General features: G+C 47.3%; 1 protein-coding gene across 3 annotated transcripts in view; it reads right to left on the bottom strand.

Moving 5' to 3' along the window:
- LOC128342018 (zinc finger protein 260-like) overlaps positions 1-23,079 on the bottom strand; it is a 40,958-nt gene extending 17,879 nt beyond the window's left edge. The window contains exons 1-6 of one of the 3 annotated variants that reach the window (XR_008314721.1): positions 22,745-23,079; positions 17,480-18,089; positions 15,616-15,751; positions 15,083-15,168; positions 14,286-14,412; positions 6,353-8,755 (exon numbers count right to left, since the gene is read on the bottom strand). Coding sequence is in view for 2 of the 3 variants with exons in the window: in XM_053288818.1 (XP_053144793.1) it covers positions 7,011-8,755; positions 14,286-14,412; positions 15,083-15,168; positions 15,616-15,751; positions 17,480-17,902 (2,517 nt within the window). In the remaining variant the exon portion in view is untranslated. Of the gene's footprint in view, positions 1-5,111; positions 8,756-14,285; positions 14,413-15,082; positions 15,169-15,615; positions 15,752-17,453; positions 18,090-22,744 lie in introns of those variants that run through there. The other 2 variants (XM_053288819.1, XM_053288818.1) reach the window with 2 other exon arrangements.
- Between the last annotated feature and the right edge of the window lie 1,689 nt (positions 23,080-24,768).

The raw sequence follows: 24,768 nt of genomic DNA, 5'->3' as shown, positions 1-24,768 counted from the left end.
GAGGAAGGGGATGCCGCATATCGGAGGAGGGCTCCATAGCGGGGGAAGGTATTGGTCTGTGCCTGTAAAGTGGAGAACTCCTCTGCTGCTTTCCCACCCGCGAGTCTCTCAGTTTTCCTGTCTGTTTTAACGCAATCTTCTTCTCCGTTGACTTTCTAGCACCCAGCTCCGAATTGCCATATGAAGCCAGGAAGCTGCCATTAAGGGAGCCAGCCTCTTGGGCTCCATTTTAGCTTGTATCACTTATTCCCAACAGCTCTCCAGCATCTGGGGAAGGGAAATAAAGACCTTTGCCAGCCCTGCTTTTAGGATCGTTGTGTGGCTCAGGGATTCCCAACGTTGGGTCCCCAGCTGCTTTTGGACTTCCAACTCCCATAATCCCCAACCAAAGGCCACTGGGACTGGGGATTATGGGAGCTGAAGTCCAAAAACAGCTGGGGACCCAACGTTGAGAATCCCTGGTGTGGCTGATGATGTCAGGGATGGAATCCTTGAGCATGTAGGGGCAGCGCTCCAGCCCTGAGTGTTGACTACTACTAGGAGTCTGTAGCACCCATCTCATTTCCTACCAGTATCCCACCCCACCCCCATCTACTTCCCCCCCCACCCATGTTTGGAATGCGTTCTGTTCTGTGCAGCAGTGTCATGGCAGGGTGTACACATGCTACCTTCCCTAAGCTGTTTTCAGCAAACGCTCACCACGCTGATGCTTGTGCTGCCTTGTCCTTTCCTGCCTCCGCCAATCCATGCTGACATGCCAAGCCTTCCTTTTAACTGTTTCCAGTTGTGCCGCGTGGGGTGGCATGTAGGGGGCGGGGGGGACGTGAGCCAAATCTCCCCCACAGCCACATCTTCCTTCCCCCACCTTCCTGTTGAGTGGAGCCAGGGCTGTCAGAGAGCCCTGGTGGGTTGCAGGGTCCCCAGGGCAAATCAGCCTGTGTGGGGCCCCCTTCTAGTTAATCCTAATGGGGGTTAAAAGAGTGGGGGCTGGGCGATCGCCCTGCTTGCCCTGCCCTAAGGACCGCCCTGAGTGGAGCTAAGCTGCTCCATCCGCTCTCCCCTCCCGCTGCTGCCTGTGCCCAAGGGAAGGCCCTGCCAGTTGGAGCCACTCCTTCCTCCCTCAGCCCCTCCCCTGTGAGGAAGAGAGATGGAGGCTTTCTCCTGGCAAGGGGAGGAGGAAGAAAGAAAGTGGGGGGGAGGAAGGAGAAGGAAGGTGGCAGGAGGGACTCCTGAAATCATCTGGCGCTCAATTCACAAAACAGCCCTATTTTCTTGGAGGTTTTATTTTCTTCATGTTTCCCGCCTCTTGCTCATTTCTCTCTCCCTAGTACTGGCAGCACCTCCCTCCTCCCTCAGGGAGCTGCAGAACGAGTTGGGACGGGATGGGCAAGTGGGTTTTGTTTGTTTTTTTAATAAGCATAGGGACGTCAGGCTGCACTTCCTGGAGCTGGCCCCAAAAGCAGCAGCAAAGAGGGAGCAACCCAGCAACCCTGTAGTGCAGGCCTGCTCAACTTAGGCCCTCCAGCTGTTTTTGAACTACAGTTCCCATAACTCCCAGCCACAGTGGTCAATAGTCAGGGATTATGGGAGTTGTAGGCCAACATCTGCAGGAGGGCCAAAGTTCAGCCGTCCTGCATGTAGTGGGTTCACAGCCAGGGCTAGAAGCAGGGAGACTGCCCCTGCCTGCTCCTTTGACTGGGCTTCCCCTCTTCTGGGTGCTCTCCAGATTTCCCTGCCTGCCACCCAGGCCCTGGCTGTTTTGTTCTTTAAGCTGCCTTCCCCATAGGAGAAGTGAATGGAATGAGTGGAGGATAAGGTGGGGGAAAGAAAGAGGGGTTCTGCTTTTCTTGGGCATGCTGTTGTTTTGGTGTTGAAGTTGAGCTCTTAAAATCCCATAAAGACAAGATTTCTTCTGTCTGAGCTTGTCTGAAAGTAGCGGCTTCTTGATATAGTGATTGGTTTGGACATGTGCATTAGGCTCCTGCTTTCTGTACTCTATTAACATCTCTGCCACTTATCAACCTTTGATCATTCTTGGGGAATAGTGCTAGATTCCCTCAGACAAGATCTGGAATATATTTAAGTAATGAAAACAGCTATAAAAATGAATCTTCAATAGAGTCCCTTTTTTTCTTTTTCAGAAAAATCCTGAACATATTTTAACTATTATTGAGACCATGGAGTGTTAAAACTCTGCTGAGAACCATAAGAGTTAAAATATGATATTCAGAATTTTTCTGAAAAAGAAAAAAATACACTATTGAAGATTCATGTTTAAGTAATGAAAACAGCTATAAATATATTTCCTAGTTAATTAATTGAAGTTTTTAGTTCTGTATGTGATCCAGTTATTCCAGACCTTGTCTACTGAGGGGATCTAGCACTATCTAACGCCGCCGCCACGGTGCAGCAGCGGCCCCAGCTGCGGTGAGGCGGTGATGGCCTGCGCGACCGCCGTGGTCTGGAGGCGGTGGCAGGAGAAACCGCGGGTGGGCAGTGGAGGAGAAAAGTGGGCTGGGCGGGCATCAGAGACGCCCACCAGAAGACAGGGAGAAGGGGCTGAAGGGGGGGTCAAACTAGGGGCACAGACGCTGTGCGCCCAGTCAGCTAGTTGTAGTTAATTTGCTTAGCAACATAATATTGCTCTAACCACATATTCCTTCCTTGTACCCCCTCCTCCAATAAATCCTTTTTTTACATTTTGAAACTATGACCTTGTCTCAATCCATTTGTTTCTTGAGTCCAAACATTTGCACAAATGAAAACTGGTGGAGCTGACCCCCTAGAACAGTTAATTCCCCCACAAAGCCCGAGCATTGGGGTGCTGACCAAATACTCCAGGGCAGTTCCATTAACAGCGCTTGCTAGGACTCCCACCCCCATTCACTCACCGTGGAAAATTACACAAATGGGAATCTCTTGTCTCTACTCACAGAGGAAGGCCTTGACACAGCCTTGGACTCTGAGGGGCCCAGTCCAGTTTCTGGGGCCTGTCTTGTACCCACACTCATCCTGCGACTTGATGCTTCCCAGCCGTCCCGTTCCTCAGCAGACCCAGGGAGAAAGAAGTTGGTACTGCTGGTTTCTCTTCTCCCCTTGCAGGCCTCCATTTCCGAACACCTCCCCTCCCTCCCCCGGATGCCAAGTGGCCAAAGCACACTGTCACTGGCCTCGGCCACCAGCCACTACCTGCTACTGCTTTCTCCTCTCCTGCTCCCTCTCTCCCCCGTGGTAGCATGATGCCTCTTTCCTGTGCTACTGGGAGGTGACTTGGGAGGGATCCAGAGGAAACTCACCAGACTCTTCCCGCCTAGCAACTGCTGGCTTCTCTCCCCCTCCCCCCAGCTGGACCCACATTTCCTCTGCCTCCCTTACTCAGCTGCTAAAAGGCATCAGAGGAAGAATGGAGTTGAATCTGAGACTCTGCCTGCAACGTTGCTGTTGGGAGAGTCTTGAGCCCTTTCCTCTGGGACACGCAGTGGCTGCCTGGCAATGAAAATTAACTGCTAACTTGGCAAAGAGGCACCTTTTAATGTGGTGATTCTCTATTTAGCAGGGGGAGAGTAACTGGCCCTATTCACCCCCAGCACAGTACCTCCAGTGACTGCTGCTAGTGTCTATCTGATGTATCTTTTTAGAATGTGAGCCCTTTGGGGACAGGGATCCATCTTATTTGTTTGTTATTTCTCTGTGTAAACCACCCTGAGCCATTTTTAGAAGGGCGGTATAGAAATCGAATGAATGAATGAACTGCGTGGCCAGGAGAATTGAAGTGAGCAGGCAGGGAATGTAGCCACCAACCCTCCAGGGAAGGTTTTCCATTTTACGACCTCCCAGGCCTTCATGCAATTCATCAGACCCCACCAGGCTCCATAAGGAATGACTGGATGGCAGGAACGAGGGGAAGGAGAGTGACCTTTCTCCAGTTCCTATCTCCTGACCCACATGAGTTTCTCCACAAAGACAAGTGGAGAGACAACTTTGGGCACCACCAAGCCAAGAATGATCTCCCTACCAGCCACATTGTGGAGGTTGCCAAGTCCATCTTTGGTTGAGGAATGGGGCCACAGCTCCATTACAAAGCGCCTGCTTCCTATGCAGAAGATGCCAATTTCATTTCCTGGCTGCATTTCAAAGTAGGGCTGGGAAAGAGACAGATCTACCCTTGAAAGCATGCTGAGTCTCTGCTGGTCAACACAGACAGTCCTGAGCTCAATGGATCTACACTCTGACTTGTGTACGGCGGCTTCCCACATTCAGCACTGTGCAGCTTCTGCAAGAGGTTGAAAAGCATCTCCCGAGACTGAATCTCTTTTCACAATTCAAGTGGGTTTTGTTTTTAACCTTTCTCTGCTGTGTGGATTCCTTGAACATCATTAAGGCTTTACCCATCCTTGTGGCCCAAAGGCAGCAACCTGGGCAGCGGACAACTCAGGGGGAGCGCCTGGCTTGAAGATCACAGTCAGAGGCTAGAGGGAAGATCGTGGGCAGGAAGAACAAGGCCAAGTAGTCAGAAATTGGGGAAGAGCAGGGGATTGCAACCAAAGGCTAGAGCTGGCTCAGAAGCAGTTCAAACTTCCCCAGTTGCACCAGTGAATGCCTAACTCATAAGGAGGAGCATCTAAGGAGAACAGGAAGCCCCACCTCTTCCTGAAACAGAAGGATCCACACCAGGGCCTGCTACCCGCTACTCCAGAGTAGACCAGTGAGCCCCTGGCTATGCAGACAGACACTCCTTCACTGGTACTGGACCTCAGCCCTCATCTTCTGTTGCTGTTGCTCCTCCTGGGATCATGGTGGTGGGGAGGAGGAGATATCTCCTGTGGGAAGGGCAAGCTCTCGTTGTCACTCAAGAGCTGTGTTGATTGCAAGATCATGCCTGGTGCCAGAAGCTTGTGCAGACAGAGATGGGCTCCTCCTCCGTCCTGGAAGAGGTCTCCTCAATCTCTGGGTGTGGTTGGTTCTTGACCAGTGTTCCCTCTAATTTTTTTCATCAGTGAGCGGAAGAAGTTTTGTTCTGTTCAGCAATATCAAGGCCGTGTGCGCACATGTGCATTATTATATGCCACTATAAATACCACACCCAAATCATAAATATGGAAGGGGAAAAATGTAATTTACAATTCTATTCTATTTATAAAATTGCATTTTTACTTTTTTCTGTTTCACATTTAAGTATAATAAAAACAAGGCAGAATCTGTAACAAGGCCTTTAAAAAAGGTTTGGCAGATAAGAATGTCATACATTGAGATTGTATACACTTAGCTAAGAATGTCATGCATTTAGTTTAGCATCACAATGACCTGAACAATACCCAAACAAACAGTTGTTTAAAAATGCAAACTACACTTCTGTTTAAAAACAGTAATACTGGCTGGAAAAAGACTGGATCATTCATGGGCAGCAGTGCGCTGACTGAGTTTATGATGGTGCTACACTTTGTGCTCCACACACTTGAGGTTAAAGCCCCACCCAGCATACTTCATTGCACAGAATCCTGGATGGGATCTGAAGGTTTCAGGAATCCCTGCAGTGAGGCAGGATCTCCTCATAGCCACAAAATGGCTCAGATATTTCAGGTGATGGCTTGCGAATAGTAGAATTTTTGGTGAAAAGATTCATTATAGACAGGAGAGAGAGGGAAATGCAAAAGTGGAAAGAACACTGATCTGCAAACTCTTCTGCTGTACCTGTAAAGTAAAGTAAAGTTGTGCCGTCGAGTCAGTGTCGACTCCTGGTGGCCACAGAGCCCTGCGGTTGTCTTTGGTGGAATACAGGAAGGGTTTTCCATTGCCTGTGCAGTATGAGACGATGCTTTTCAGCATCTTCCTATATTGCTGCTGCCCAATATAGATACTGGTGGGGATTTGAAATGGCAACCTCTTGCTCCCTACGAAAATTTCTTCCCTGCTGCACCTTTAAGTGGAGCCACTGTGCCTGTAACTAGCTATTAGGAGAGCCAATCGGGATGAGGAGATTTTACCGGTTCTGGATGGGGTTGCACTCCCGTTGAAGGCGCAAGTACGCAGCTTGGGAGTACTACTGGACCCGGCTCTGCTTTTGGAAGCTCAGGTGGAGGCGGTGGCCAGGGGTGCCTTTGCACGGCTTCGGCTGGTGCGCCAGCTGTGTCCCTTTCTCAAGAACGCAGATCTGGCCACGGTTACCCATGCCTTAGTCACGTCACGGCTGGATTACTGCAACGCGCTCTACATGGGGCTGCCCTTGAAGAATATCTGGAAACTGCAGCTAGTGCAAAACGCGGCAGCAAGAGTTGTATCCGGAGCTGCCTGTTGGGAACATATCAATCTCGTTGTTCTGTACAGGACAATGACAATAAAGATTTATCGTAACCTTTCCTTTTCCTTCCTGAAGCTCTGTTTCTTGTACAAACATATGGTTTCTCTTCTGTAAGGATTCTTTTTTTTAAGTGCAAAGTAAGTTTTCTCCACTGAAAAAAGCTCTTTCTCTGCTCTTAGCATTTAGATGGTTTCTCTCCTGTGTGGACTTTGTAATGGGAGGTAAGGCTTGAGTTGCCACTGAAGCTCTTTCCACACTCTGAGCATGTATATGTTTCCTCCCCTGTGTGGATTATGTCCCGGGAAGTAGGGATGTGCAGAGAACCAATTCGTGCACTCCTGGGAGGACGGGGGGGGGGTTGCTTTAAATGACAGGGAAGGCGCTCTTTACCTGCTGGGGCTGCAAGCAGGAACTCTTTTCTGGAGACCGCCATTGGGGGGAAAGGCGAGGTCTGACAGGTAGGCACCCCTGCCCTCCAAAAAGGTTTGAACGCCAGTGGACGGAACTGGTTCAGCGTTCCAGGAAGGGAGCTGACAGGTAGCAGGGCGTGGGCTGACAGGTAGGCTCCAGGAAGGGAGTGCCGAACCGGTTCCATGCACATCCCTAATGGCAGGTAAGGTTTTAGTTGTAGCCGAAGCTGTTTCCACACTCTGAGCAGGTATATGGTTTCTACCCTGTGTTGATATTTTGATGGGCAGAAAGATAGTTCTTCCTACTGAAGCTCTTTCCGCACTCTTGAGGACGTGTACATATTCTCCCCTGTGTGGATTTTCTGATGGGTAGAAAGCCTCCCATTCCGACTGAAGCTCTTTCCACACTCTGAGCATGTATACGGTTTTTCTCCTGTGTGGATTCTTTGATGGACAGAAAGCTGCACTTTCTCATAGAAGCACTTTTCACACTCTGAGCATGTATACGGTCTAACCCCTGAGTGGATTCTTTGATGGGTAGAAAGCTGACGCTTTTCATAGAAGCTCTTTCCACACTCTGAGCATGTATACGGTTTCTCCCCTGTGTGGATTCTTAGATGGGCAGAAAGCTGGCGCTTCTCATTGAAGTTCTTTCCACACACTGAGCATGAATATGGTTTTTCCCCTGTGTGGTTTCGTTGATGGACAGAAAGCTTGTCCTTCCGACTGAAGCTCCTTCCACACTCTGAGCATGTAAATGGTTTATCCCCTGTGTGGTTTCGTTGATGGACATCAAGTTTGTCTTTCTGCCTGAAGCTCTTTCCACACTCTGAGCATGTATATGGTTTCTCTCCTGTATGGATTCTTTGATGGACTGTAAGGTTAGAGACATAACTGAAGATCTTTCCACACTCTGAACATGTGTATGGTTTCTCTCCTGTATGGATTCTTTGATGGAGAGTAAGGTTAGAGTTGCGATTGAAGTTCTTTCCACAAGCTGAACATGTATATGGTTTCTCCCCTGTGTGGATTCTCTGGTGGACAGAAAACTGGCCCTTCTGTCTAAAGCTTTTCCCACACTCTGAGCATATATAGGGTTTCTCTCCTGTCTGGCGACTTAGGTAGGAAGGAAGCTTATCTCCATCGCTTAAGCTCTTTCCGTATGTGAAGCATGTATCTAGTTTCTCTCCTTTGCAGACACACTGGGGGACAGCAAGGGCATTGTCATGACTGAAGCACCTTCCACACTCCAACCATGGTCCCTCTGCTGTGTGGGTTCTTTGATGGACAGACAGATTGCACTTCAAATTGAAACTCTTCCCACACACTGAGCATGTATACGGTTTCTCCCCTGTGTGGATTCTTTGATGGGCAGAAAGCTGGCTCTTCCAACTGAAAGTCTTTCCACACTCTGAGCACGTATATAGTTTCTCCCCTGTGTGGATCCTTTGATGGGCAGAAAGTATGTCCTTCCGACGGAAACTCTTTCCACACTCTGAGCATGTATACGGTTTCTCCCCTGTATGGATCCTTTGATGGGCAGAAAGTTTATCCTTCCGACAGTATGTCTTCCCACACACTGAGCATGTATAGGGTTTCTCTCCTGTGTGGTGACCTTGATGGGAAGGAAGCTTATCTCTGCCACTGAAGCTCTTTCCATACTTGGAGCATGTATCTGGTTTCTCTCCTTTGCAGACACACTGGGGGCCAGCAAGGGCACTGTCGTGACTGAAGCACTTTCCACACTCCAAGCATGGTTTCTTTCCTGTGTGGGTTCTTTGGTGTTCATCAAAGTTCAACTGATCGCTGAAGCCATTCCCACACATTGTGCATTGATATGTTTTCACTCTTCTATGGGTGGTGTGATGTGCACTAAGGTGTGATTTATTATTTAAAGTGTTTCCGCTTAGAGTGTTGTTACTAGTCTTATCTTGAACTGGAATTGCATAGAAGTCGGTCCACTCAGAAGCTGCCATCTCCTCCTCCTCTGTTTCTTCGGGTTTTCGTCTTGATGCTTCCTGCTTTTTTCTGTTCTTCCTCTGATTACCTGCAGGAATAAAAAGAGAATTTTGGTGAGGGAGGAAAAAAGCCTCAATCTAAGAAACAAGCCCAGACAATGGCCGTGCAGTAAAAACCAAGGAAAAGATGTAGCGGAGGTTCAAATCCTGCCATGTGCTTAGCAGCCTCTGTTGATTAGTATTAAGTCCAGCTACATGCTCCAAAGGATGTAGAGACCAGATAAAAATCAGACAGAAGGATGTCCTAGCCGGTCAAAGAGATCAAATGGCCAAAAGAAATACAGCACACACCAGGTAAGAGATCCAGAAGTTAGGTGCTTATATGTCAATGCCAGAAGCCTCTGAGCCAAGATGGAGGGGCTGGAGTGCTTGGAAGTAGGAGTGTGCACGGAACCAGTCCGGGGCCATGTAAGAGGCCTCCCGGCCGGTCTGGCAGGGTGGGAATGTGGCTTTAAGGGCGGGGGGGGTAGTACTTACCCCTCCCACCGCTTTTCCCCCTCCGGTGCTTGACTTATTAGCAAAGTTTAGGGGGCAGCAGAGTTCCTCCCTGCCGCCCCTGCCCCCATAGTTGTCTTGAAGAAGGAGAAGCTGGCGCTAAGCATGCGCCTGTGCACCTGTTGCCGCCGCCGCACGCGCCGTATACGTCACACACAACGTGTGACGTATATGGTGCGTGCGGCGGCGGGCGCATGTGTGGCGCCAACTTTTCCTTCATCAAGACAATGATGGAAGCAGGGGCGGGAGGGAGGAACTCTCCCGCCCCCAAAACTTTGCTAATAAGTCGAGCGCCGGAGGGGGAAAAGTGGCGGGAGAGGTAAGTACTACCCCCCCACCCTTAAAGCCACACTCCCCCCAGTGCCAGACTGTGCCTCCGTGGTTCTGTGCACACCCCTACTTGGAAGCTAATGAAAACACAGATATAGTGGGGATAACGGAAACAGGGTGGAACAGTGAGAACCAGTGGGCACGCTTATTCCTGGATATCAACTCTATAGAAAGGACAGGGAGGGGCACATTGCGGGTGGACTAGCACTGTATGTTAAAGAAGGGATAAAATCTAACAAGCCAGAAAACTTAGGAAGACACAATTCCTCCACAGAAACTCTGTGGGTGACAATAAACTGCCTGAAAGGAAATGTACTACTCAGGATGTGCTATCGCCCTCTGGTTCAAAACGCTGACGATGACTGGGCGTTGCAGATGGAAATCAGGGAGGCATCACAGAGAGGAGGAGCTGTAATAATGGGTGACGTCAATTACCCACACATAGACTGGGTAACTTCATATCAAGTAATGACAAAGAAGCCAAATTTCTAGACACGCTGGATGACTGTGCCCTAGAAGAGTTGTTCATGGCAGAGTTGTTCATGTGGAGCCATGCTCCTCCGCCAAAGGCCTGACCCGCCAACCAGCAGGCAGCGCAGGGCAGGGCAGGGCAGCAGCAGCTTCCGTGGGGGCAGGAAGCCAGCTGCCAGCCCAAACGGCAGGATGCATGCAGCCAGCAGAGCAGCCTCCCACCGCCACGGCTCGCGAGAAAGAGGAGGACGCCGATGGCCAGGGAGTCAGCGTGGTGGTGTTTATCCTGGCCTCGCTTGGGTTAGTGAATCCTCTATCTAGACTCTGACTGACACTCAAGACTGTAGTGCTGACTGCTAATAAACTGCAGAGTACACTTAGACTATGGGACTCTACTGCATGGCATAGCATCCCCTGGCTCTCCCACCCTTTTTTAAAAAAAAAATTTTGCTTGCTTGCTGATGAGGCTAAGTATGTTAGTGAATCTAGACTTAATCTAGTTTTTTAAAACTGATTTCAGACCATGGGACTCTACTGCAAGCCCAGTTCCTCCCCTGACTCCAGCTCTCCCCCACACCTTTTTTTTTTTTTTGGCTTGCTTGCTTGCGTATTGTTGTACCCCAACTCTCCTCATCCCCAAAGGCTGTTGTGGTTGGAATCCAGATGATGGAAGTTCTAGTCCAATAACTTTGAGGACCCCTGCAATGTTCCCTCTAAGGCGTGCGCTCATGCCTGCGCTCACAAGTTTTTTGATGTCCGTTCAGTTAATTTAAGATCCTGCTCAGGCTGAATCAGGAAGGCCCCACTCTGAATGCATATGTGCACACACTGACTTGATACTGCCACCCAGAACAAAACTCATTCCGCACACAGATGAAAAAAATTAGAGAGACCGCTGGAGCCCTGCAATAAACTTCACAATGAGTTGACCAGGTAAACTCAGTGTGCATTTTTGCCTCTGTTGTTGTTGTTCTTCTTCTTCATAATAATAATAATAATAATTCGATTTCTATACCGCCCCTCCAAAAATGGCTGAGGGCGGTTTACAAAGAGAAATAACAAAATAAGATGGCTCCCTGTCCCCAAAGGGCTCACATTCTAAAAAGAAACATAAGATAGACACCAGCAACAGACACTGGAGGTACTGTGCTGGGGGTGGATAGGGCCAGTTACTCTCCCCCTGCTAAATAAAGAGAATCACCGCGGTAAAAGGTGCCTCTTTGCCCAGTTAGCAGGGGTCTAGCAAACAGTTTCCATGGTGAGTCCCCAGTTCAAGGAATCACTACATGGATCAGTAGTAATTAAAATGGATAATTCAAAGATACACTGAGTTAAAAAAAAATTCTGCAGATAAACCATGAGTACACTACTAGCATGTTTAGTACTGCAAACATATTAGCTACATACACGAAGGCATTGTTTGGCATCCTTCTGGTTTTGATGTTCAAGGCTGAATTTCATATGGTGTCTCTTTTGCAGCCTCTCCAAACTATCTCTTTCTGTGATTATTGTTTGCCTTCCATTGCTAGGTGTGGAACTGGAATAGCAAATTTTACCTGATGGGATTTTGTGGAGAAAAGAGCAGACTTCTACTACTGGCACTAAAAAAAGATACTGGGTATAGTTAAGACAGTTGTCATAGAACTGTCTTGTGACAATTATGGGAATTAGTTATGCTCATAACTACTTTAACTTTACTTTAACTACTTTAGTGTGGCAGCCCAACAATCTATAGACTCGCAACTTCATGGCTTCTACTTTACTGTTTTATTTCTGATTACCTATATTCGGATTTTAATTATATTCCCGTGTACTTTTTATGTCCTTATTTCATGATATCCTTTTATTGCATATTAGCTCTTTCTACTTTAAGTGATGACTTTCATGATTCTATACTTTAAAAATCTTTTAAAATCTATTATTATTTTATACGCATGCAATGAGATTTAGGGTACTGCTACTTGGTTTTAGTGTATTTTACATTTATAGCAGCCACAGTTAAATCATTTTATTCTAGTAGTAAAATGCAATCCAGAGTCAACTATGTCTTTTATTCCAGCCATAGCTATGTTTTTAGTGCATTCTTATGCCTCTTATTGCAGCCATGGTTATATTTTAAATCATTTTATGCTATTAATGCGTTTTCAAGCCTTTTTTGTTTCTTAATGCAGCCATAGTTATATTTTAAATCATCTTATGATAGTGGAGTGTAAAATCTATTGCGACTTAGGTTTTAAAATGTACTTTATGCTGGTCTGTGACTGTAATAAAGATTGATTTGATTTATATAAAGGACAGCGGGCCAATTCCGAGGGGCGAGTTCTCAAGGACGGCTCAAGCTGGCAAGAGCCTGTGACTCAGACTAAGGCCACCGACCCTAAGACCTCCCTAAGGGCCTTGTGCAAGAAACAAGCTCATACCTGAGGAGGATGCTCCCACCTTCAAAGACTTCTGAGGCCCATCTGGACTACCCAAAGCCCCACCCAACCTGGACACAAGCCAGGACCTCAAGGGGAGGCATGACAATCAGGCTGTGATTCCATGTTCACTATTTTTTCTGACAATGGAGTTATGGTTCCATCGACCCAGGTACTTTTCTTAGCTTGTATTTTCATTCTTTTCCTGACATTGCCTTTAAATTGGACTTAGGGGTGGCAGCGAAAATACGTTCCACTAGCTGGTCTAGGAGGAGAGCAGGTCTTGTGGTAGCAAGCATGACTTGTCTCCTTAGCTAAGTAAGGTCCACCCTGGTTGCATATGAATGGGAGACTTGATGTGTAAGCATGTGTGAGTCATATTTCCCTTAGGGGATGGAGCCACTCTGGTTCCAAGTTCCCTCCCTGGCAGCATCTCCAAGATAGGGCTGAGAGAGATTCCTTCCTACAACCTTGGAGAAGCCGTTGCCAGTCTGTGTAGATGACACTGAGCTAGATAGACCTATGGTTTGACACAGTATATGGAAGTTTCCTATGTTCCTATACAACAAGTAATCTTCTTGTCCACATAATGACATTATGATATTGCACTGGTCCTCTTTGATTTTGCTTATTGTTTTTTGTTTTGTTTAAGCTGAATGATACATCCATAAGCATGAAAGGAGGTGGGTGTGGTCTTTTATTTATATGTATTTAAATGTTGGAGAATGACTGTCGGTAAGCAGTAAATAAGCCATCTTAAGTGGCGCAGCAGGGAAATGCCTGACTAACAAGCAGAAGTTTGCTGGTTCAAATCCCCACTGGTACTATATTGGGCAGCAGTGATATAGGAAGATGCTGAAAGGCATCAGCTCATGCTGCATGGGAGGAGGCAATGGTACCCAAGAAAACAACAGGGCTCTGTGGGCTCCAGGAGTCTAAATCAACTCAACGGCATAGTTTACTTTAAACCATAAATGGTCCCGTGTCCCGTCCCCCACATTCATTTTTGTGATCCTGGGGTGAGATTAAGACAGAAGAAAGGCTTGCAAGGAGAACGCATTGCCTGAAGCTTCTGAGAAAGTTTCCCACCGCACAGCAAAGCAGCTACCTGCTGATCTCTCTTCTTCCTTAGAGACCTCAACAAGCAGATCCTCTCTATCTTCTGACCAAGACGTGAGGTCAAGTTTGAAAGAAATTCAATTGAATTGAAACAAGTCTAGTTCCAACCAGAACAGATCTTCAGAGAGCCCAAGCGCAGCCTGTCTAAACTGTTCTCCTGACCACAGACACACCAAGGGCCAAGGAGGGGGTGGGAAAGGATCTTGAAACTCCTATCCTCCCATAGGCAGTAGGGCTTGGAGTGGGAGAGACAGGGTGACTGCCTGGGACTGGAAGATTCAGTCTGTTCCCAGGAGTTGGATGCTCTTTCCTCACCAGGCTTGGAAATAGTCCCAGGAAGGAAGTCAAAAAGAGGAAGCCACAAGTATCTCTCTCAGCCACACTACAGGCCAGGAAAGCCCTTTCTGAAGGGACGCTCCCTCTGGGACCATGTCAGACACCACCAAATGCAGCAAAAACAGGGCTCTCAGGTACGGGCTGAAGTGAGCTGACACTTCTGCCCATTAGGAAGAGGAAGGTGGGAATGCTTTACTGTCATCTCTAGGAATGATCCCTTTTAGGCTCAGGTTGGGACTCATTTTTTTCTTTAACTAAGTGGAATATCCAGGGAACCTGGACCAGCTGCTGATAACCTCCACGAAATCCTCACAGCGCACTGATGCGGACTGACAATAGCATTAATTCCTGCTTTCCACACTCATCAGCCAAGGGAAAGAGGAAGCCTTACCCAGAGAGGCCAGATGCCCAGAAGTCTCCTCCATGACTTCTCTGTGCAGAACTCTTTGGCCTGGATGCAGCAGAGCCCACTCCTCCTCGGAGAAACACACAGCCACCTCCTCAAAGCTCACCGGTCCCTGAAAGAAGAAGGAAGCAGTTTCTGTAGTTGGCTACTGTCAGAAATGTAATGGCTGGATGTTCCTCTGCAGGGTCTCCCAAAATTTCTCCAGTGGCAACTTTAATCTTCCAAGGAGGCATCTTTGATCGAAGGAAAGGGAAAGAGAAAAGTTTTTTCCAGCCCAGAGGAAGGTGAGTAGGGATGTGTACACAGCATTTCGGCACCTCTAATTCATGGTGCCAAAATGCTTCAATCTGCCCCAGCCGAATCGTTTCAGCGGCCGGGGAGGGGAGGTGATTGGGCACTTTAAGAGGAGGAAGGCAGGTCTTACCTGCCCCTCCGCCAACCTCCCAGAGTGCTGTCGATATTTGCATGCACATTTGCATGCACAGACGCCATTTGTGTGGTCAGCATGGTGTTGCTGGCCACGCTAATGGTGTCCGCGAATGCACAGATACCATTTATGGGCCAACACCAACCGCAAGCTGCTGGGAACAGCCCTGTAGCCGGGCTGTGCAGCATTTAATACCAACAGTGCTGGCGGAGGGGTGGCAGAGGGGCAGGTAAGACCTTGCCTTCCTCCTTTTAAAGTGCCCGCTCTCCACCCCCACCCCAGGATGTGTGTGAAACACTAAATGCATATCCTTAGAGCTGAGACCCGCCTCTTCCTCCAATGAAGCTTCTCCTACCAGATCCAGTGACTGCACAGCAACCCCTTCCACTCCACCACCAAGAAGAGAAGGCCTAGAAGGAATCTCCAGAGTCATTTCACTGCCTAGGAGGGAAAGAAAGGAGATGCGTTTCAGGCTTTAAGCCATTTTGCATTTAAGAACATAAGATCAGCCCTGCTGGATCAGGCCCAAGGAAGCCCATCTAGTCCAGCATCCTGTTTCACACAGTGGCCCACCGGATGCCGCTGGAAGCCACAGGTAGGAGTTGAGGGCATGCCCTCTCTCCTGTGGTTACTCCCCTGCAACTGGGAGTAACAGCTCCCAGTTCACTCTACTCTTTCAGTGAGTAGAGTGAAATGAACCTGTCTCTACCATGTTTTTTGGAAGAGTTCAACATTTTGGTTTGGAGTGACAGTGTGAAGTTATTCGAAACCAAAGAGAGGCTAGAGAAAAGTGTCTCGTACACAGACAGTAAAAGGGAACATAAGAGCAATCCAGGGATTTCAAGTGAGAGGGAGGCCAGGATGAAAATACTCCCCATTCATCCTTACCCAGTGAGGTGGTTCCTCTATCCTCCTCCTCCTCCTTCCTCATGAACCCCCTGAGTAGCAGCCTCTGCCTGGTGTCTGATGGAGCCTTCTCTGGCCGCAGGGGATCAGTGGCCACGTTAGCTAACATACCCAGTGCCTGAAAGGGGGGAAAGGGAAGAGGGATGAAGAAAGGGAATGGGTGCATTTATTGATATTATATTTACATCACACAACTATTGTACAAATACCCTCAGAACAAGCATTACAATATTAAAAACAAAAACACGACAAGAAAACTAAGAATAATAAAGACATAAAGCAACAGAAGATAAAATAAAATAGAAGCTGTCAGGTAGCTGACTAAAGATTAATATCCTCAGATAATGTCTTTAAATGGCTTGGAGAAATAAAAACATGGGTTTTTCCCCCAGGTCCAAAGAGACACGAGAGCAGGCGTCAGTCTGGCATCTCTGGGAAGAACATCCCATAGCAGAAGCCCCACAGCCGAGAAGACCCTACAGAGCATTGCCAGATGGTGATTTTAATTTCTTTCCACGTGTATCGGTCAGATTTACCTCAAAGTTGCAGCGAGCTATTGAGGAGCACTCCATACATAATTCAGGTTTTCCACTGTGCATTGGAGCTTAGCCCAATTTATGTCTGGGGTTAAAAAATCCACTTTTTGCATCAGTGTTTTTTTGTTGGTTGTCTAAAAAATTTGCTCTAAAATACTCATCTCCTGCATTTAAGCCCAGTCTGGGAATGCCCCTGGGGGCTGCACAAGACACTTGGAAGGGATGCTGAACTTCCTGGGAGGGAGAGGATCCTGCTGTGAGTGGAGCCAGAGGCCCTGTCCTCCCGGCAACAGATGATGAAGGTGGGCTGAACAGACAGTGGCCAAGGGGGCAATGGTCCCCAATCACTTTGCACTGGGGTCTCCTTCCTTGCAACCCACTCACAGCCCTGCCTTGCTTAGGGAGGTGCGTGAGGACCAGTGGATTGGGACAGGAATCCAGCCCTGGCAGTAAAAAGGACTAGAAGAGGAGGGCATCCCAGACCCCTCCTAAAACCTGCCAGCCAGGAAAGAGGCAAGAGAAAAGAAGCTGGTGTCACTCCTGCATGCATTCCTTGCTCTCTCTGCGGCTTCCACTGCTAGTACCGTAGCTTGGCTGATGGTAAGCACTGAGCTCCTGCTGGATGAGAAGAAAAGGACTCTGGCTCTGCTTGCAGGAGAGAGGCTAAATTGTGGTGTAGAGAGCCAGTGTGATGTAGCAGTTAGAGTGCTAGACTAGGACCGGGGAGACCCAAGCTCAAATCCCCATTCAGCCATGATACTAGCTGGGTGCCTCTGGGCCAGTCACTTCTCTCTCAGCCTAACCTATTTCACAGGGTTGTTGTGAAAGAGAAACTCAAGTATGTAGTACACCGCTCTGGGCTCCTTGGAGGAATAGCAGGATATAAATGTAAAAATTAATAATAATAACAACAACAACAACAACGTGCCATACAAATGGAGCAGGGCCCTGTGTGTTGCTGACCCCAGGCTCTGGAATTCCCTCCCAGTTAATGTTTGCTCTCTGACATTTATGGCTGCTTTTTTAAAAAAACCTCTTAGAGGCTGCCAGGGTTCTCAGCTTTCTTGCTTCTATTTATCTTTTTAATTGTTTGTTGGTGTGTTTATGGTTTTTTTAATGTTGATTTTAAGGTTTTAAATGTAACTTTTATGGCATTTTATTCTATTTTAACTTTTGTAAACCGCCTTGAGATACATTATGGAAGGTAGTATAAAAGTTGAACAATAAATAAATAAAAATAAACTGGTGGCATTATCCCACAAGTTCTCAGCCCCTTGGAACTACCTGGATGAAATGGCCCTGCTGCTCACCGGCTGCTCCTCCTGCCTCTTCTCTTCTGCCTGGCTCAGGAGGAAACCTTCTGCCAGGGCCACTGCCTGGGAACTGGTCTCTGCTCCACATTCTCTGACCCAGCTCTCCATCTCCGGGGGCAGGACAGTCAGGAACTGCTCCAGGATTACCAGGTCCAGCATCTGAGCTTTTGTATGTCTCTCTGGCTTCAGCCACTGACAGCAAAGGTGGTGGAGTCGGCTGCAAACCTCTCGGGGTCCCTCAGCATCCTGGTAGCGGAACTGCCTGAATCTCCAGCGCTGGACATCTGAGTTGGTGCTGGCGCCTCCCTGGATCCTCTGCATGGTTATTTCCCAATTCCTGTCACCCCCAGGCGGGATGGCTCCAGGGTCTTTTTCTGCTCTCTTCCACAATTCATTGTTTGCGGGGTTCTGCAAATCCATTTTCTCTCGGAGCTCAAATCAAGCTCCTAACATGGCCCAAATCTCTCCTTCAATACCACTTTAATTCCCAGGAATTGCCAAGAAATGTCACTGCTTGGTCTCACAAGGCCAATGAGTCCTTGTCAGGGTGGAAGTTACTGCAGTTTAGATACCAGCAAATAATTTATATGCAAAACTCTGCTTCTCCCTGAGAAAAGGGAAACAAATCTTAAGAATCACAAACAGCCACAAAATAACACAAGTAAAATAAACCTTCACTCAGAAATATTTCCCCGACTTTCATCTAAAAATAAACACCAAGCTGTTGGAAACATTCTGTATTGCAGGGTTGTAATAGCAGGTTTAGTTAAGGGTGAGACAGATTACATTCTGTCATTACAGTATAACCAAAAATCATAGGAACATAGGAAGCTGCCATATACTGAGTCAGACCATTGGTCTATCTAGCTCAGTTTTGTCTTCACAGACTGGCTGCAGCTTCTCCACGGTTTGATTTTTCTCCAGGGTTGCAGGAAGGAATCTCTCTCAGCCCTTTTCGAGGTCCCAGAAAGAAACCTTCAAGGAAACGGGACGGAACAGGTGCCCTCATACTAGGGAATTGGAACGTTCCCCTTCTCGTAATCAGGTTAGTAAACCTGTATGTCATTTATGCAATGCTCCTGCATAGGAATAGGGAGGGAAGGCGGAAACAAGAGGTTCACGCAGAGGAGACAGTAAATCTCTTCTGGAAAAGTCTGTATGATTATGTGCAAAAAGACACTTCTATTTGAAGTATTTACTGTCCAGTCTTGATGACAACCTAATTAGCAAAATGGCAAGGTACTGTTATATCATTTGCAACATCCGCTTAGGTTATCAATAATGTCCTGCTTTCTTCTTTCCGTGATTCCTGTTTTATGATTGTAATGGAGGGTGCTTTGCTCTCTTTGGCTTTCAGTAAGTTCACCACAACTGTCCTAATTTTAATCTGTCAGTATTGCATTGATTGTTTGTTTTATTATGCTGAGTTTTGTGTAAGTATGCTTTACTAAATATTGGTCTATGACAGCAATAAAGGATGACTGACTGCAAAAAGACAAGTGTATCTCTTCTAAACAGCAATGGGACAAATTATGGAAATGGACGTTGGACGTAACCCACCCACCCACCCCCAATTACCTGATGTGCCTTGTTATCCCCCATCCCTGAGTTACAGTACTGCCTGCATATACTTTATAACCCTGTTGGTTTCCAAATCCTTGTGTGTAAATCTTTGTAGATATATGATGTACAAACAACCACTTTGTATATAATTGTGCTTTGGCAACATACTGTATGCTTTGGTAGTTTGTTAGTTCAATTAAAAAAAATCTTGTCCTATTAAAATAAAAATAAAAAAATCTTGTCCTATCTTGGAGAAGCCAAGGAAGGAACTTGAAACCTGCTCTTTCCAGAGTAGCTCCATCCCCTGCGGGGAATATCTTAAAGTGCTCACACTTCTAGTCTCCCTTTCATATGCAACCCAGGTGGACCCTGCTTAGCTAAGGGGACAAGTCATGCTTGCTACCACCAGACCAGCTCTCCTCTCCTAATCAGGGGGCCATAGCAACGATGGCTAATAGTTAGAATAAGGCTCAAGGAATTGCTTGTGAACCTGGGCAGCATACAAGAGTGGGTTTGAGGACGATCTGTGTTGGCTTTGAAGTGGAAAGGATAAGAAATGGCTCTCTTAACAGGAGTTTAACATTTAATGAGTGACTGTAGCAGTTTCATAAGTTTTTGTGCCTCCCTCCCCCTCCCTTACTGGGGTGAACGTTATTTGGCACTTTCTTCCTCTATATTGTGACTTTGGGGAAATGGGGGGGGGGTTAGGTCAAGAGGCAGTGGGAGGTATGTGCTTTTCACTAGTAATAGTGTTAGAGGTCTGTAGCTTTCATTAAAAATGTGCTTAAGCCGCCTAGCACTCCTTATGGAGTAATGCCCAGTCTCAGCCCCGTGGTGCTTAACAAACAGTCCCCCTGGCTTCTTTTAAAGAGGGCAAAAATGTGGCTTCCTGAGGGAAAGCTTGGGGAGAGCAACTCCTCACTTGAATTGTTTGTGCGGGAGTGGAAAGATACTTGCGGAGGGCAGAGAAGGGGAGAAATGTATCCTCAGGCAGGATGCCATTGTCTGCTCACATGGAGTCTGTGTGGCTGGAGTCTATGCATCTGAAGCAACCAATCCACATACCATCCACACAGCTGGCAACCAATGCCATCCACACAGAATGGTGGAAGGGACTTTGAAGGTCATCTAGTCCAACCCCCTGCTCAGTGCAGGATGGCCACTGTGAACAGAAAAATCAGGGACTTGGGTTCACATATGCGACTTAGGTCTGCCACTGGCAACCACCCAGCTCCAAGGCAGTGGTGACACTGGATCTAACTACAGCATAGGATACCAGCCAATATCCATCTTGCCTGAATAACCCATCTTTTAAGGGCATGCCTCTCAATAGCTCCCATTTCCCAGCAGTTTGGTGCCTGAGTGAACCCTTAACACAATCTGAAAGGTGGGGTTTTTTGTTAATGGAAGCCTGAGGAAGAGTTCTGTATAATCCAAAGGTTCACACAGTTTTCTATTTGATTCATACAGCTGACGGACACAAAGACAGAGCATTCCCAGCTTGTTTCCCATCACTTCACAATGCAGAGTCTTTTCATGAAATCCCATTTTCCCCCTTGACTTGCTGGGATGGAGATTACTCTCTCCCTTTTTCCCTCTGGCTATGGACTTGGAATGGGGCCTCATACAGAGTTTGATTATTGGCCACCTATTCCGGGGCTATGAATTCCTATTGATGGCCAGGGACTCAGGAAGCATTTTTTCCTGGGCGAGGAACACAACTTGTGTCTCAAGTTTTCAAGACGGGTGAGCAGACTGTCTGCCTATTTTCTTTTCATCTCTTCTCCGTTTTGAGAGACAAAAGATAGGTTCGACTTCAGACAGAGATGTGTTTTCTACTCTGAGCCCGATTTTGTTTCTGTGCATGACACTTACCCGAGTCCCTCCAGTCAGCAAACTAACTATCTAACACTAGCTGAGCTCAGAACAGTCATCTGTTTAATTATCTGACAGACTCTGAACAGTTGCTTCTTGGGAGTCAATTCCAATGGATTCAATGGGACTTGCTTGTGAGGAAACACACTCCAAACTGGGCAGCTGAAACTCTGTATGGCTGCTGCCAGTCAGAGTAGACACAGTACTGAGAGAGATGATCTGATTCAGTATAAGGCAACTACTTATGTTCCGACATATTAGCGGGGGGGGATCGGGATCTTCAGAAATAGCTTTGTCCAGAAGCCCTACCCATGTGATCTTCAATGCATGTATAATAAGTGCAAAGTGGTCCAATCTGTACACAAGAACATTTATTCCCACATTTTGTTGAATGCACACACAGCAATGCACTTCTTACCTGCGCCCTGCATTCTTAGGGGCCTGTGCCAGCCAGGTGCATGTTTAAAATGAACTCAGGTACAGTCATTCACACAAAAACCTGTACATGTGTACAGACACTGACACAAAGTAATATCTGAATTGGGCTAAAGTGATCCACCCTACTGTGCACAGACGTGCTAGTCTTTCTCCAGCCAGGTGGGCTAACCACTCAGCCCAGAGCAGAACCCAAGCCTAGCCTTTCAGACAGGACTGGATTAAGCTAGTGCGGGGCCTGCAGCATATGTTATAAAGGGCCCCTAAAATTTTAAAAATGCACATAAATATTAAAACATAAATTATTTACTTGCATAGTAAAGTAATTTAATGTTTTTCATTTACTATATTCTGGAGTATGGGAGGCCAAGCCACAAACTTACCACAACAACAGTGAACATGTATATACTGTTTTTCAATCAAAATTCTCAAAGTGGTTTACGTAGAAAAATAAAGAGTGGATAAATTATTCTCTGTCTCCAAAGGGCTCACACTCTAAAAAGAAAAATGTGGTAGTCGCCAGCAATAGCCACTGGACAAATGATGTGCTGGGCCTTCTCTTAAAAGGCACATTTATTATTATTATTATTATTATTTTATGTTTATATCCCGCTCTTCCTCCAAGGAGCCCAGAGCAGTGCACTACATACTTAAGTTTCTCTTTCACAACAACCCAGTGAGGGGCGGGTAGGCTGAGAAAGAAGTGACTGGCCCAGAGTCACCCCGCTAGTATCATGGCTGAATGGGGATTTGAACTCAGGTCTCCCCGGTCCTAGTCCAGCACTCTAACCACTACACCACACGGTCTCTCTTAGCAAAAAAGGGATAAGATTTAGCAGGAAAGGGATATTTTATCTAACACAGTCCAAATAAAACAGGTAAAGTTTTAACTTTAATACCCAGTTGGAAGCCGGGCGTATGGGGCCCTTGAAAATGTGGGGTCCGTAGCAAATGCTACATTTGCTACTACGTTAATCTGCCATAGCTTCCAGATATCCTAGCTTTCTCCTCCATGCAGGAAATGTTCCGTGGCACCCCTATGTGCTGCCAAGAGGGTCCTCTATAGAGGAGCTCTCTGCAAAAGAATGCAAAAATACTGTTCCTCTTGCTGGAGCATGACTGGGAGGAAAGTGATCTCAAAAGTGGGAGACCAGATGAGCAGGAAGCTTGCTCAGGGAGATCCCCAGAAAAGATGCCCACCACCAGTCCTCACGTCGGCAAGAAAAATCCCTCTGGCAGGAAATGCTCCACAGCTACTGCCTTGCTTTGGTTCTGCAGGACGAGGCAGACAAAAAGAGAGGTCCCCTTGGAGGGGGCTCGAACTGAGAGACGAGAAGGGTCGCTTCTTCCCACCCCACCCGCCTCCTCCTCCCATGATTCATTCCTCACCTGCAGCCGCAGCACAGCAGCTCCCTCCCAGGGTCCTCAAAGTGCAGCTGGGGTGCAGCAGCAGGACACGAAGCAAGGCAAGGCAAGGCAAGGCGGGAAAGGGCTTGAAGGACCGGGGGTGGTGGAGGGAAAAGAGCCCCCACTCGGAGAGAGCCTGCTTCCGGTCTCTTTAGCAAATGCCTCCCTCTGCTGTTCTTCTCTCCGGACTGGCGAAGATGACGAGGAGGAAGGAGAGATTTCCCCCTTTCCTGCTGCTTCCTGGGCAGAGACACTCCAAGGGTTAAAGGGAAGGAGTACAGATTCCTAGAGAGGGGCCTAAAAGGTGGCGGGGAAGATTCGGCTCTTCTGCCTTCCTGCATGGAAAGAGCCTTTCCGGTATATCCGGTATATCCCCACCACCACCCTTCTGGGAGCCTCTACCACCCATCTCATTTCTTTGCCAGCAATCCCCACTCCCAACTAATATTACCTCTCAATTTTTTTTCATCCATGTACAGAATGTGTTTTCTTCTGTGCAGCAGTATCATGGCAGTGAGTGGGCAACAAAGTGGCAAATGCTGTTCAATGTTGGCAAGTGATGCACCTTGGAACAAAAAACCCCAACTTCAAGTATACGCTGATGGGATCTGAGCTGTCAGTGACTGAGCAGGAAAGGGATCTTGGAGTCGTGGTGGACAGCTCGTTGAAAGTGTTGACTCAATGTGCTGCAGCTGTGAAAAAGGCCAGTTCCATGCTAGGGATCATTAGGAAGGGGACTGAAAATAAAACTGCTAATATTATAATGCCTTTATACAAAACTATGGTGCGGCCACACCTGGAGTACTACGTACAATTCTGGGTACCACATCTAAAAAAAGGACATTGTAGAGGTGGGAAAGGTGCAGAAGAAGGCAACCAAGATTATCAAGGACCTAGAGCACCTTTTTTATGAGGCAAGGCGCCTACAACACCTGGGGCTATTTAGTTTAGAAAAAAGATGACTGCAGGGTGACATGATAGAGGTCAATAAAATCATGCATGGAGTGGAGAAAATGGATAGAGATAAATTCTCCCTTTCACATAACACTAGAACCAGGGGTCATCCCATGAAATTGATTGCCAGGAAATCTAGGACCAACAAATGGAAGTATTTTTTCACACAATGCATAATCAACTTGTGGAATTCTCTGCCACAAGATGTGGTGACAGCCAACAACCTAGATGGCTTTAAGAGGAGTTTGGATAACTTCATGGAGGAGAGGTCTATTAACGGCTACTAGTTGGAGGGCTGTATAGACCACCTCCAGCCTTCAAGGCAGGATGCCGCTGAATACCAGTTGCAGAGGAGTAAGAAGAAGAGAGAGGGCATGCCCTCAACTCCTGCCTGTAGGCTTCCAGAAGCATCTGTTAGGCCACTGTGTGAAACAGCATGCTGGACTAGATGGGCCTTGGGCCTGATCCAGCAGGGCTGTTCTTATATTCAGTGTCCAGATGTCCCTTATGTGCCACTATAGATAAAAGAACACGCACACAGTGTATGTTACCATAAGCATGAAAGAAGTTTAGTTTAGTTTTATTTCTCTTTCTTTCATTTCACATGTTCAAGCAATGTATTTAAGACATGCAAGAAAATAATCTCACATCTCTTGATTTAAGCCATGTCCTGTGGATTAGACATCTGATGGTGCTGAAGGTACAGCTGATTTGCCCTCCTGGTCCTCACACCATCTTTTATCCAAGACACCAAAAAATATCATTCCCAAATGGAGACCAACACTCCTAGCGCTCCTTCTCTCTCCTGAGGTCTGGCATGTTATTACTCCGCCTGCACGTTAGGCAAAGTGAGGCTGCAAGAACTGGTACATATTCACAATAATCCAGACTGCTGATTCATTCACATAAATATACTTAAGACATCCTTGGCCTCTGGCCATTCTAGTTGGGTGCAGCAGCACACCATGACATGCAGGGAGTGTCCAGGCAAGTACTTTCCCTCTTGGACACCCACAGGCCGGCACAAGAAGCCTCTGTCCACCTCCCTCAAG

The sequence above is a fragment of the Hemicordylus capensis genome, chromosome 2, assembly GCF_027244095.1.
Source record: "Hemicordylus capensis ecotype Gifberg chromosome 2, rHemCap1.1.pri, whole genome shotgun sequence".
Classification (NCBI taxonomy): domain Eukaryota; kingdom Metazoa; phylum Chordata; class Lepidosauria; order Squamata; family Cordylidae; genus Hemicordylus; species Hemicordylus capensis.
Note: the sequence above shows the minus strand (reverse complement) of the source record. Positions and strands in the feature narration are given on the sequence as shown.